Below are 15,394 nucleotides of genomic sequence, written 5' to 3'. Positions count from 1 at the left end.
AGGGACCCCTTACGGAGGGGAAGTGGTGGTGGTTAGTGTTTAACGTCCCGTCGACAACGAGGTCATTAGAGACGGAGCGCAAGCTCGGGTTAGGGAAGGATTGGGAAGGAAATCGGCCGTGCCCTTTCAAAGGAACCATCCCGGCATTTGCCTGAAGCGATTTAGGGAAATCACGGAAAACCTAAATCAGGATGGCCGGAGACGGGATTGAACCGTCGTCCTCCCGAATGCGAACGGAGGGGAAGGAAAATATAAGTGCAGCAGGAGAAAAGTGATGTAAAGGCAAGAAAAATTGGTGGTATTTAACTCAATTAAGGAATGTGCTGGTCAGGTAGTGCACCTCACACACCCATGGCATAATGCACTGATGGCATTAACGGTGTACCTGAACCAGGTAGTGGTCAACACTGTCTTGCAGCAACCTGTACACAAAGTCTGGTAGCCTGTAATGTTTTTCTTGCAATTGTTTCTGACAGCATAGCAGAAATGGAGTGCAGAAGACAGGGAGTTACTTGTTGTACCTGCTGAAATAAAACATTTTTGTGCCTCAGTGGAAGGCAAACACCTCACCATCTACTTGGACCGTGCACCACTTACCGTCGTCTTTTCTAAAGTCTCTACACTGGCTCACTGAGACAGTGTAAACAAACTGAATACATTTCCCAATTTACTACAGATGTGAAGCACATGAGCAACAGCAGAAATGTGGTTGTTAATTTTTTTTCACTTCAATAGGATACCATTGTGGAACAACAGAATGACAATGGCCTATGTTTTATGCTTGAGCAGCAGCAGTCCAGCTTCAATTTGTCTCAGACATGTGTGCCTGAATTACAAGCTTTATTGTGGTGTGACACATCCCAAAACTTACTGTGCCCTTTTATACCCACAAAAATCTGGCACTACATTTTTGAAGCCTTCCACGATTTAGCATATGTGGGAATGTGAGCTACGGTCAAGTTGATGAGAAGAAAAGTTGTTTGGTTGGCCATTAAGAAAGACTGCTGAAAATGGGCTCAAGTATGTGCCAGATGTCAACAGCCCATTGGCACCATAATCATGCCTACAGAGCGTTTCATGCAAATTCATGCTGATCTCATGAGGTCTTTGCAATGTATAGTACAGTATAGTTACTTATTAATGGTGGTTGACAGATTTGCAAGCTAGCCTAAGGCCTTTTTGATCAGTGATATGGTCGCAGAAATGGTGGCCAGAGCTTTTGTAAATGGCTGGATTGTAAGGTTTGAGGTACCTCAGATGCTAATATTAAACTGTGGAAGATAGTTTGAATCATTACTGTTCCAGGAGCTTCTATGACTATGTGGCTGCTTGCTTAACAAAATAACCGTGACCAATAAATTCACTGCACTGGATTTTGAAGAATGTTACGAAATACCACGTGAAAAAAAGACTTCGGCACTCAATTGCTAATGAATATAAGACGTCTGATGTGAAAGTGGAGCAGTGCCCGCAGAAACATGATGTGATATTATTTGGGGACAGCCAAGCATGAAATATTTCAAATCTAATGTCAGTGCAGGCCAGGAGCAGTAAAAGTATATACATAGAAGTAAAATCAGGGGCAAATTTAGACACAGTTACTGCTGGTATAAACAATGAATGCTCCGACAACGCCAGTACTCGTCGAGGGAGCTGGCAAAATGTGCACTGCCCAGTGAAAGGATGTGGTCACGAGAGTGCACAATCACATTGAGGTCTGGATTCAGTGAGTTTAAGTTGAATGGATCGTTATATTTGAGTAGTGCAACTTTCACTTGTGTGTGTTCCGTCAAAGTGACCTCATGCCATCAAGCTGTCAGTTGGCGGTTTTATACCCCGATGTTTCCCTTGCCTGACTTGATTGGCAATGCTCAATGGTTGTTCGGTTGATCGACTCAGTCGACGACGTGTATCTGGTCTTTTAACTGTTTCTGTGTTCTTAGCGTTCATGTCTACGTGCAATTTGTCTTGTTGCTGTATAGTGACTGTTTTAGCATTGTTTGAGTTGTTTGTGGAATTGTCTTTTGCGGTTCCATGTGCATCTAGTCAGATTTTAAATAGGCAGTTTGGTCTTAACCCTGTCTGCATACTAGGATTTGGTGGAGTCATTTGACGATTGTAACTGTTGTTCTATCATGGTACTGGTTATCGCATCTTAGGTGGATTTTGCAAGTGTGCTGGTCGGCATTTAAGCTGTCCCTAGTTTAAGTTGCCATCCTGTTAAGTGAGCATAACTCTAGGCTGCCTGTCTCACTGCTTACGCAGTCTTAAGGACCTTTCTCAGGTCGATCCTTAGAGGACTGTCTGTGGATCATTCCCTTCTTTATTTGGTTTGATTGTGTCAATTGTTTAAAAATATTTTGTTTAAAGTATTCCTATTGCTTGTGGCCTTCAACTGACAAATAATTTGAATTCTTCTTAATAAGGCCTTCAGCTGTGAGTGTAGCTTGTGTTACAGTAATTTTTTTCAAATGATTGTTTTAAAAAAATTATTTCCTTAAATAAAGTGTATGTGTGTAATGTGCAACCAATGGTAACTGATTAGGAACCGTCCACACCTTTTCCTGTCTTCCCTAAGTCCCACGTCTCAGACACCAAAGTGGAGCAAACATGTTCATGATAGTGTGGAATGATAGGGTAGAAACAGTCTCCATCAAAAGACTGAAGCCAGACCATACATAGGAAGGGAGACTTGGCATATCAGAGGCCACAGGCTACACTTCCTACTCCATTGGGCTCTCACTTAAGCCTTTCTCAATCAATACAAATAACAGATACCTGGAAAATGTGGTGGAAGAGTCTCTGGCACATAAGTACCACAAGCTACAAATACCTCCACCACTGTGACCAGCAGTGGTAATAAAACGGGTACAGCAGTAAAACACCAGTTTCCTGACAATCCCAGTGCCCTGGGGCTCAAAACTAAGGCTGGGAAGGGGGAAAGGGGAAGGGGGGGGGGGGGAGAGGGGTAGGCTGGTGTAGCAACCTCAGAGTTGACTGATTAATTGTGATCTTTGAACTACACTTCTGGAAATTGAAATAAGAACACCGTGAATTCATTGTCCCAGGAAGGGGAAACTTTATTGACACATTCCTGGGGTCAGATACATCACATGATCACACTGACAGAACCACAGGCACATAGACACAGGCAACAGAGCATGCACAATGTCGGCACTAGTACAGTGTATATCCACCTTTCGCAGCAATGCAGGCTGCTATTCTCCCATGGAGACGATCGTAGAGATGCTGGATGTAGTCCTGTGGAACGGCTTGCCATGCCATTTCCACCTGGCGCCTCAGTTGGACCAGCGTTCGTGCTGGACGTGCAGACCGCGTGAGACGACGCTTCATCCAGTCCCAAACATGCTCAATGGGGGACAGATCCGGAGATCTTGCTGGCCAGGGTAGTTGACTTACACCTTCTAGAGCACGTTGGGTGGCACGGGATACATGCGGACGTGCATTGTCCTGTTGGAACAGCAAGTTCCCTTGCCGGTCTAGGAATGGTAGAACGATGGGTTCGATGACGGTTTGGAGGTACCGTGCACTATTCAGTGTCCCCTCGACGATCACCAGAGGTGTACGGCCAGTGTAGGAGATCGCTCCCCACACCATGATGCCGGGTGTTGGCCCTGTGTGCCTCGGTCGTATGCAGTCCTGATTGTGGCGCTCACCTGCACGGCGCCAAACACGCATACGACCATCATTGGCACCAAGGCAGAAGCGACTCTCATCGCTGAAGACGACACGTCTCAATTCGTCCCTCCATTCACGCCTGTCGCGACACCACTGGAGGCGGGCTGCACGATGTTGGTGCGTAAGCGGAAGACGGCCTAACGGTGTGCGGGACCGTAGCCCAGCTTCATGGAGAGAGTTGCGAATGGTCCTCGCCGATACCCCAGGAGCAACAGTGTCCCTAATTTGCTGGGAAGTGGCGGTGCGGTCCCCTACGGCACAGCGTAGGATCCTACGGTCTTGGCGTGCATCCGTGCGTCGCTGCGGTCCGGTCTCAGGTCGACCGACACGTGCACCTTCCGCCGACCACTGGCGACAACATCGATGTACTGTGGAGACCTCACGCCCCACGTGTTGAGCAATTTGGTGGTACGTCCACCTGGCCTCCCGCATGCCCACTATACGCCCTCCCTCAAAGTCCGTCAACTGCACATACGGTTCACGTCCACGCTGTCGCGGCATGCTACCAGTGTTAAAGACTGCGATGGAGCTCCGTATGCCACGGCATACTGGCTGACACTGACGGCAGCGGTGCACAAATGCTGCGCAGCTAGCGCCATTCGACGGCCAACACCGTGGTTCCTGGTGTGTCCGCTGTGCCGTGCGTGTGATCATTGCTTGTACAGCCCTCTCGCAGTGTCCGGAGCAAGTATGGTGGGTCTGACACACCGGTGTCAATGTGTTCTTTTTTCCATTTCCAGGAGTGTATATTGTCTGAAATAGGCAATGCACCACTAGCTCATGGCATGTCTCCAGAGAGACTGAGCTATTACTAAACATCTCGACAAGAGTGGTGATTCAAGAAAAGTCAATTAGCCACTGACCTGTTTCACTACTGACATCATTTTCCGAAATTTTTATGAAAGTGATTTATTCTAGAACATCATTTCACCTAAGCAACAATAATATCCTCAGTAAATCACAGTTTGAATTTCAGAAGTGTTTCTCAACTGATAATGCCATTTATGCCAATTCCTGCAAGCATTAAATAACAAAGTTCTGGTTGGAATTTTCTGTGACTTATCTAAGGCATTTTTATGTGTGAACCTGATATTCTAGATAAATTTTGGTTTTATGCAATGGATGGCATATCTAACCAATGGATAATGTGATATACAACAAAAAGAATGTGGAAAGGTGTACTTCGTAATTCAACCAACATGATCAAGGGAGATCCTTCTGACACAGCAGAAGGTATGCATGGGGTTCATCATGGCTCAATCTTAGGTCCAATATTGTTCCCCATGTTATTAAATGACCTTCTGTCTGATACTCAACAAGCAGAACTAGTACTTTTTTTGGGTGATATTAGTATTGTACTCAATCCAATCATACATACAGCAACAAAAGAAATGGTAAACAGTGTTCTTAAGAGTATCATTGGCTGGGATTCTGTGAATGGTCTCACTCTCAGTTTAAAAAAATAAAATAAAAACACAATCTATTCAATTCAGTACATCTACAGGTACTACACCAATGAGAAGTGTTAACACACAGTGAGGAAATAATAAGTAGGGTGGGAACTACAAAATTTTTAGGAGTCCATATCGATGAGAGTTTAAAATGGAAAAAGCACATTTTGGAACTCTTTAAGACAATTTTGTTGCATCACACTTGCACTTAGACTCACTGCAAAAGTTGGGATAGATAAATCAGTAATATGACATATTTTGCAAATTTTCATTTAATAATGCCATTTGAAATAGTGTTCTGGGGTAATTCATCTTTTAGTAAGAAAGTCTTCATTGCTGAAACACATACTGCTAGTATATAATGTGGTGCTCATCCCTATCATCTTGTAGTAGGCTGCTTCACTGTACATTTATTTCCTCATGATGTTTGTTGCAAATAATCCACTGCAGCTCACAGGGAACAGTGATGTACATAAATACATTACCAGAAAAATTGTTCTTTGTAATGCAGACAGAGGGCATCTCTATGCACTCTTATTTAAATCAGCACCACCTTGGCAGTGAGCATGCCACAGGGAATGACATCACTGAGTAACAATTAGGGTATACGTTAGAGCAAAAAGCACACTTTCATTCAAATATATTTACATAAGCATTAAATAGAAAACTATTTGTTGTGCGATATATTTCGAAACCTTTTTAGGATGGAGAACCGGGTTTCAGGTGCAAGTTTCACATTAATACGCAGTTTCATGCATCCCATCTTCCTTTTTGCTGTCTGAACACATTGCACAATCCTTATGGTTTTTCCAAGGAAGCTTATCAGTAATGTGCTACTTTCCATTTAAGATTTCCTCATTTCTGTCGTCTTATTTCTTCATCAACTAAGGTTCTAATAGCATTTTTCCAGAATTCTTTGTGAGACAGTATTGTCAAGCTGTTTTTATTCACAGTGATTCTTGCATAGCAAATAGCTGTTTACAAGTCCTTTCTGCAATAAGCAGAAGCACAGTTTTCACCACCACTTTAAGATTTTTCATTAAAAAGCCATAACTGGAAATAAAATGGCCAGATCAATCAACTCCATCAATTTTTGAAGTATAATCAATAATCACTTTTGGTTTCATTATTTCTTCTCTAGCCTTTCTGTTTCTTCTCTCTGTAAGTGACACTAAGTTACTCACTTTTGTAGAAAGCATGAGAATAGTTCATTTATCCTGTCATGCCAGAATCATAATTTTATTATTGTGGAGGCATTTAATTTCATGCTACTTTACACAAAGGATGCCTTTCTTGATTGCAGCTGAAAGGTTCTTGCAACTGGTCTCAATAACTCCTGAGAAATGAACATTCTGCTTGAACAGTTCTTCAACAATTGCGACACCTGTACAAAAATGGTCAGTGTGCAAATCATAACCCAACTGCCCTCCAGCATTTCTGATATTAGACAGTAACTGAAGAATTATTCTCTCAGAAAAATTCAATTCAGAATAAATCAATGACTCTGTTGTAATAGTGCCAAAATAGGGTACCAAACTGCAAATATAACCATTTTATGACTCTGCATTAACATAAGTTCTGAGTTGTCATTCTGTTGGTTTTTGAGGATTGTACATTTTGAATAACACATGACCCTTAAATGGTACTGTAGGTTATCTATGTTCACGAAGTAGACAGACATGACAATGATTATGCAGACAAGCTCTCTTAATACACATGTTAATTTTACTTTACTTCACACCAGATGAAATCATCTTATAACAAGCAAAACTGCATGGTAAATGAGAAAGTTCAAAGATCTCTTTGACTCTTTGCCTTTAAATATGTCTGCTTGTGTCTGTGTATGTGCGGATGGATGTGTGTGTGTGTGTGTGTGTGTGTGTGTGTGTGTGTGTGTGTGTGTGTGTGTGTGCGCGTGTGCGCGCGAGTGTACACCTGTCCTTTTTTTCCCCTAAGGGAAGTCTTTCCGCTCCCGGGATTGGAATGACTCCTTACCCTCTCCCTTAAAACCCACATCCTTTCGTCTTTCCCTCTCCTTCCTGAAGAAGCAACTATCGGTTGCGAAAGCTAGTAATTCTGTGTGTGTGTTTGTGTGTTTTGTTCATTGTGCCTGTCTGCCGGTGCTTTTCCGCTTTGTATGTCTTAGAATCTTTGTTTTTAATAGACAATATAGTCCTTATTACATGGGATCAAATCATTAGTACTCTGTTGGAAATGCCATCAAATCCAGATGAGCTTTTATTTTTGAGAGAATATATAATCTTACTTTTAGAAGGAGAAGTTGGTGATACATTAAAACAGCTGGGTTGCTTTTTCAACATGCTGCTGAGATTTATCTGTTGAACTGTTTATCTCTATATTTTCTACTATATTTAGTAAATGATTATTAAACATATTTGCTACCTGTAACTGATCCTGTATAGTCCTTCCATTTAATTCAGTAGAAATGTTATCTTGTTTTGTGGCCAGTTGTTCTGTCTCTCATTTCACTACATTCTATGTAGTCACAAGCCTGTTGTTGAAATCACTGATTTCTGGCATAATGTGCATGTTCATTGATTTTTTAGTAACTAATCTATCCTGTGCAAGCTCCTTCATTTCCCAGTACCTACTGCAACCTATCTCCTTCTGAATCTGCTTAGTGTATTCATGTCTTGGTCTCCCTGTACAGTTTTTACCCTCCACGCTGCCCTCCAATGCTAAATTTGTGATCCCTTGATGCCTCAGGACATGTCCTACCAACCGATCCCCTCTTCTAGTCAAATTATGCCACAAACTTCTCTTCTCCCCAATCCTATTCAATACCTCCTCATTAGTTACGTGATCTACCCACCTAATCTTCAACATTCTTCTGTAGCACCACATTTCGAAAGTTTCTATTCTCTTCTTGTCCAAACTATTTATTGTCCATGTTTCACTTTCATTCATGGCTACACTCCATACAAATACTTTCAGAAACGACTTCCCCACACTTAAATCAATACTTGATGTTAACAAATTTCTCTTCTTCAGAAACACTTTCCTTGCCATTGCCAGTCCACATTTTATATCCTCTCTACTTCGACCATCATCATTTATTTTGCTCCCCAAATAGCAAAACTCCTTTACTACTTTAAGTGTCTCATTTCCTAATCTAATTTCCTCAGCATCACCCAACTTAATTCGACTACATTCCATTATCCTCGTTTTGCTTTCGTTGATGTTCATCTTATATCCTCCTTTCAAGACACTGTCCTTTCCATTCAACTGCTCTTCCAAGTCCTTTGCTGTCTCTGACACAATTACAATGTCATCGGCGAACCTCAAAGTTTTTATTTCTTCTCCATGGACTTTAATACCTACTCCGAAATTTTGTTTTGTTTCCTTTACTGCTTGCTCAATATACAGATTGAATAACATCGGGGATAGGTTACAACCCTGTCGCACTCCCTTCCCAACCACTGCCTCCCTTTCATGCCCCTCGACTCTTATAACTGCCATCTGGTTTCTGTACAGATTGTAAATAGCCTTTCGCTCCCTGTATTTTACCCCTGCGTCCTTTAGAATTTGAAAGAGAGTATTCCAGTCAACATTGTCAAAAGCTTTCTCTAAGTCTACAAATGCTACAAACGTATGTTTGCCTTTCCTTAATCTTTCTTCTAAGATAAGACGCAAAGTCAGTATTGCCTCACATGTTCCAGTATTTCTACGGAATCCTAACTGATCTTCCCCGAGGTCGGCTCCTACCAGTTTTTCCATTCGTCTGTAAAGAATTCGTGTTAGTATTTTGCAGCTGTGGCTTATTAAACTGATGGTTCGGTAATTTTCACATCTGTCAACACCTGTTTTCTTTGGGATTGGAATTATTATATTCTTCTTGAAGTCTGAGGGTATTTCGCCTGTCTTATACATCTTGCTCACCAGATGGTAAAGTTTTGTCAGGACTGGCTCTCCCAAGGCCGTCAGTAGTTCCAATGGAATGTTGTCTACTCCGGGGGTCTTGTTTCAATCAGGTCTTTCAGTGCTCTGTCAAATTCTTCACGCAGTATCGTATCTCCCATTTCATCTTCATCTACACCCCCTTCCATTTCCATAATATTGTCCTCAAGTACATCACCCTTGTATAGACCCTCTATATACTCCTTCCACCTTTCTGCTTTCCCTTCTTTGCTTAGAACTGGGTTTCCATCTGAGCTCTTGATGTTCATACAAGTGGTTCTCTTTTCTCCAAAGGTCTCTTTAATTATCCTGTAGGCAGTATCTATCTTACTCCTAGTGAGATAAGTCTCTACATCCTTACATTTGTCCTCTAGCCATCCCTGCTTAGCCATTTTGCATTTCCTGTCTATCTCATTTTTGAGACATTTGTATTCCTTTTTGCCTGCTTCATTTACTGCAATTTTATATTTTCTCCTTTCATCAATTAAATTCAATATTTCTTCTGTTACCCAAGGATTTCTACTAGGCCTCGTCTTTTTACCTACTTGTTCCTCTGCTGCCTTCACTACTTCATCCCTCAAAGCTGCCCATTCTTCTTCTACTGTATTTTTTCCCCCATTCCTGTTTATTGTTCCCTTATGCTCTCCCTGAAACTCTGTACAACCTCTGGTTCTTTTAGTTTATCCAGGTCCCATCTCCTTAAATTCCCACCTTTTTGCAGTTTCTTCAGTTTTAATCTAGAGTTCATAACCAATAGATTGTTTTCAGAGTCCACATCTGCCCCTGGAAATGCCTTACAATTTAAAACCTGCTTGCTAAATCTCTGTCTTACCCTTATATAATCTATCTGATACCTTTTAGTATCTCCAGGGTTCTACCATGTATACAACCTTCTTTCATGATTCTTGGACCAAGTGTTAGCTATGATTATGTTATACTCTGTGCAAAATTCTACCAGATGGCTGCCTCTTTCTTTTCTTAGCCCCAATCCACATTAACCTACTATGCTTCCTTCTCTCCCTTTTCCTACTGTCGAATTCCAGTCACCCATGACTATTAAATTTTCGTCTCCCTCCACTACCTGAATAATTTCTTTTATCTCATCATACATTTCATCAATTTCTTCATCATCTGTAGAGCTAGTTGGCATATAAACTTGTACTACTGTAGTAGGCATGAGCTTCGTGTCTATCTTGGCCACAATAATACGTTCAATATGCTGTTTGTAGTAGCTTACCCACACTCCTATTATTTTATTCATTATTAAACCTACTTCTGCATTACCCCTATTTGTTTTTGTATTTGTAACCCTGTATTCACCTGATCAAAACTCTTGTTCCTCCTGCCATCAAACTTCACTAATTCCCACTATATCTAACTTTAACCTATCCATTTCCCTTTTTAAATTTTCTAACATACCTGCCCGATTAATAGGATCTGACATTCCGTGCTCCGATCCGTAGAATGCATCTCCTGATAATGACGTCCTCTTGAGTAGTCCCTGCCCGGAGATCCGAATGGGGGACTCTTTTACCTTCGGAATATTTTACCCAAGAGGACGCCATCATCATTTAACCATACAGTAAAGTTGCATGCCCTCGGGAAAAATTACGGCTGTAGTTTCCCCTTGCTTTCAGTACCACAACAGCAAGGCCGTTTTGGTTAGTATTACAAGGCCAGATCAGTCAATCATCCAGACTGTTGCCCCTGCAACTACTGAAAAGACTGCTGCCCCTCTTCAGGAACCACACGTTTTTGTCTGGCCTTTCAACAGATACCCCTCCGTTATGGTTGCACCTACAGTATGGCTATCTGTATTGTTGAGGCACTCAAGCCTCCCCACCAACGGCAAGGTCCCTGTTAAAGCGCCGGTAGACAGGCACAATAAAAAAAAAACCACACAAACACACACACAAAATTTCGAGTTTTCGCAACCGGCGGTTGCTTCGTCAGGAAAGAGGGAAGGAGAAGGAAAGATGAAAGGATGTGGGTTTTAAGGGAGAGGGTAAGGAGTCATTCTAATCCCGGGAGCGGAAAGACTTACCTTAGGGGGAAAAAGAATAGATATATACTCGCACACACACACACATATCCATCCATACATATACAGACACAATTAGACATATTTAAAGGCAAAGAGTTTGGGCAGAGATGTCAGTAAGGCGGAAGTGCAGAGGCAAAGATGATGTTGAATGACAGGTGGGGTATGAGTGGCGGCAACTTGAAATTAGTGGAGGTTGAGGCCTGGCAGGTCTGTGTACGTGTGGATGAATATGTGTGTGTGTGTGTGTGTGTGTGTGTGTGTGTGTGTGTGTGTGTGTGCGCGCGCGAGTATATACCTATCTTTTTTTCCCCCTAAGGTAAGTCTTTCTGCTCCCAGGATTGGAATGACTCCTTACCCTCTCCCTTAAAACCCACATCCTTTCATCTTTCCTTTTCCTTTGCTCTTTCCTGATGAAGCAGCCACCGGTTGCGAAAGCTCGAAATTCTGTGTGTGTGTTTTATTCATTGTGCCTATCTACCGGCACTTTCCCGTTTGGTAAGTCTTGGAACCTTTATTTTTAATATATTTTTCCCATGTGGAAAACTTCCACATGGGAACAATATATTAAAAACAAAGATTCCAAGACTTGCCAAGCGGGAAAGCGCCGGTAGATACGCATAATGAATAAAACACACACACAGAATTTCTAGCTTTCGCAACCGACGGTTGCTTCTTCAGGAAAGAGGGAAGGAGAGGGAAAAATGAAAGGATGTGGGTTTTAAGGGAGAGGGTAAGGAGTCATTCCAATTCTGGGAGCGGAAAGACTTACCTTGGGGGTAAAAAAGGATAGGTGTACACTTGCACACACACATATCCATCCGCACATACACAGACACAAGCAGACATTTGTAAAGGCAAAGAGTTCGGGCAGATATGTCAGTCGAGGCAGAAGTACAGAGGCAAAGTAGTTGATGAAAGACAGGTGAGCTATGAGCGGCGGCAACTTGAAATCAGCGGAGGTTGAGGTCTGGCGGATATCGAGAAGAGAGGATATACTGAAGGGCAAGTTCCCATCTCCGGAGTTCGGATAGGTTGGTGTTGGTTTTAAGTATCCAGATAACCCGGACAGTGTAACACTGTGCCAAGATGTGCTGGCCGTGCACCAAGGCATGTTTAGCCACAGGGTGATCCTCATTACCAACAAACACTGTCTGCCTGTGTCCATTCATGCGAATGGACAGTTTGTTGCTGGTCATTCCCACACAGAAAGCGTCACAGTGTAGGCAGGTCAGTTGGTAAATCACGTGGGTGCTTTCACATGTATCTCTGCCTTTGATCGTGTACACCTTCCGGGTTACAGGAGGATTAGGTGGTGGTGGGAGGGTGCGTAGGACAGGTTTTACACCGGAGGCGGTTACAAGGGTAGGAGCCAGAGAATGGGGAAGGTGGTTTGGGGATTGCATAGGGATGAACCAAGAGGTTACGAAGGTTAGGTGGACGGCGGAAAGACACTCTTGGTGGAGTGCGGAGGATTTCATGAAGGATGGATCTCATATCGGGGCAGGATTTTAGGAAGTCGTATCCCTGCTGGAGAGCCACATTCGGATTCTGATCCAGTCCCGGGAAGTATCCTGTCACAAGTAGGGCACTTTTAGGGTTCTTCTGTGAGAGGTTCTGGGTTTGAGGGGATGAGGAAGTGGCTGTGGTTATTTGCTTCTGTACCAGGTTGGGAGGGTAGTTGCGGGATGCGAAAGCTGTTTTCAGGTTGTTGGTGTAATGGTTCAGGGATTCAGGACTGGAGCAGATTCGTTTGCCACGAAGGCCTAGGCTGTAGGGAAGGGACAGTTTGATATGGAATGGGTGGCAGCTGTCATAATGGAGGTACTGATGCTTGTTGGTGGGTTTGATGTGGACGGATGTGTGAAGCTGGCCATTGGACAGATAGAGGTCAACGTCAAGGAAAGTGGCATGGGATTTGGAGTAGGACCAGGTGAATCTGATGGAACCAAAGGAGTTGAGGTTGGAGAGGAAATTCAGGATTTGTTCTTCACTGTGAGTCCAGATCATGAAGATATCATCAATAAATCTGTACCAAACTTTGGGTTGGCAGGCTTGGGTAACCAAGAAGACTTCCTCTAAGCGACCCATAAATAGGTTGGCGTACGAGGGGGCCATCCTGGTGCCCATGGCTGTTCCCTTTAATTATTGGTATGTCTGGCCTTCAAAAGTGAAGAAGTTGTGGGTCGGGATGAAGCTGGCTAAGGTGACGAGGAAAGAGGTTTTAGGTAGGGTGGCAGGTGATCGGCATGAAAGGAGGTGCTCCATTGCAGCGAGACCCTGGACGTGCGGGATATTTGTGTATAGGGAAGTGGCATCAATGGTTACAAGGATGGTTTCCGGGGGTAACAGACTGGGTAAGGATTCCAGGTGTTCGAGAAAGTGGTTGGTGTCTTTGATGGGTTGAAGGTGTTGATCTACGTAGGCAGAGATACGTTCTGTGGGAGCTTGGCAACCAGCTACAATGGGGCGGCCGGGATGTTTGGGTTTGTGAATTTTAGGAAGTAGGTAGAAGGTAGGAGCGTGAGGTGTCGGTGGGGTCAGGAGTTTGATGGAGTCAGGTGAAAGGTTTTGTAGGGGGCCTAAGGTTCTGAGGATTCCTTGAAGCTCCGCCTGGACATCAGGAATGAGATTAAAGGCCTTTAAATATGTCTGCTTGTGTCTGTGTCTGTATGGATGGATATGTGTGTGTGTGTGTGTGTGTGTGTGTGTGTGTGTGTGTGTGTGTGTGTGTGCGCACGCGCGCGCGCCCGCTTGTATATACCTATCCTTTTTTTTCCCCTAAGGTAAGTCTTTCCGTTCCTGGGATTGGAATGACTCCTTACCCTCTCCCTTAAAACCCACATCCTTTCATCTTTCCTTTTTCTTACCTCTTTCCTGACGAAGCAGCCGCCGGTTGCGAAAGCTCGAAATTTTGTGTGTGTGTGTGTGTGTGTGTGTGTGTTTGTGTGTTTTTTATTGTGCCTGTCTACCGGCACTTTCCCGCTTGGTAAGTCTTGGAATCTTTGTTTTTAATATATTTTTCCCATGTGGAAGTTTCTTTCTATTTTAAATATGAAATCTCCAGGTAGGAATAACAACAATGCACAAAAAGAAAAGACAGATTGCTACTTGCCATACAGAATGCCAGCATTACGGTCCAAGATGCTGGATTGGTGGTTATGTATGCATGAGGAGTGCTTGCTTGTGTGTATGAATGGTGAGTGTATCTCTTTTACTGATGAAGGCTGTGGCCAAAAGATTTATGTGAGTGTCTTTTAATTGTACCTATATATGGAATTCTATTATCTCTTAAATAATTTCAATATGTAAGAAGGTGTTCACCAAGGAATAGGTTTACATCACATAAAATTTGTTGAATATTGGGTTCCTTACTTGTAATTATTTTCAGGGTTGTTTAATCTATTATTGAGTTGTGTACCAATCCATTTTCTTTAAAATACTTACACAGTATTTTTTTCGCTTCATTTTCAGATACTCATATTTGAACTTTATACATCAGCTTCAAAAGTTGTCTTCAGTGATGTGCCCATTCTGGGATGAAACAGAAGCAGACAATAAGGTTAATGTATAACAGGCAGAATAATTTTCTAATCTTTGTAACTGCAAGGGAAACTTTTTCTGTTAATAAGTGTCAACAGAAATTACATTACGAAGTTCAAATTTTTGTCACATTTATTATGGTATAAACATGACATTATAATTATTGTGAAATGTGATTTGTTTTTCTCTAAACTTAGAATTTTTAAATAATTTTATTTGCCTCACATGGGACACGACATGTTTTAATGAAAAAGAATGAAATGTTTTATAACATTTTACTCAATTTGTTACAAAATCATTCAATGTTACAACATTTTTTATGCAAAAGATGTGTGAAATGGATAATAAAATAATTTCTTACTAACAAAAAAGAATAATTTTATTGTATAACACCTTACTATAGAATCATAGCTTCTACAGTGAATAACTAAATGTGTCATTATCCTCCTTAAATTGTAAAACTGTACTCCATCAACTAAAATATTATCAAGCAACCTAGTCAGAGTCTTAATACGTATGTTAAATATATTTCAGTGAATGATTATGATCCAAATTTTTTTAAATAATGGGCATTATAAAAGTCTCTACTGAGTAACTCACATCCTTAACAAACTTTTTTCTGTTGCATTTACTACATTGTATTACTAAATGATTTTTTCACAAAAAATATGCCTTATTGAATAACTGACTCAAAGTAACTGTGATTCATTATGTTTCTGTTATCAACCCAAATGGCACCTGA

At 42.1% G+C, this 15,394-nt stretch overlaps 1 protein-coding gene across 2 annotated transcripts in view; it reads left to right on the top strand.

Annotated features, from left to right (window-relative positions):
• LOC126277932 (beta-galactosidase-1-like protein 2) overlaps positions 1-15,314 on the top strand; it is a 139,619-nt gene extending 124,305 nt beyond the window's left edge. For both annotated transcript variants that reach the window (XM_049977513.1, XM_049977514.1), the window contains exon 12: positions 14,584-15,314. In XM_049977513.1, the coding sequence (XP_049833470.1) occupies positions 14,584-14,652 (69 nt within the window). In that variant the 3' untranslated portion in view covers positions 14,653-15,314. The remainder of the gene's footprint in view (positions 1-14,583) is intronic.
• The last annotated feature ends 80 nt before the right edge of the window (positions 15,315-15,394 follow it).

Source organism: Schistocerca gregaria, chromosome 6 (assembly GCF_023897955.1).
Source record: "Schistocerca gregaria isolate iqSchGreg1 chromosome 6, iqSchGreg1.2, whole genome shotgun sequence".
Lineage (NCBI taxonomy): Eukaryota > Metazoa > Arthropoda > Insecta > Orthoptera > Acrididae > Schistocerca > Schistocerca gregaria.
This window is presented reverse-complemented; position numbering and strand designations above follow the sequence as displayed.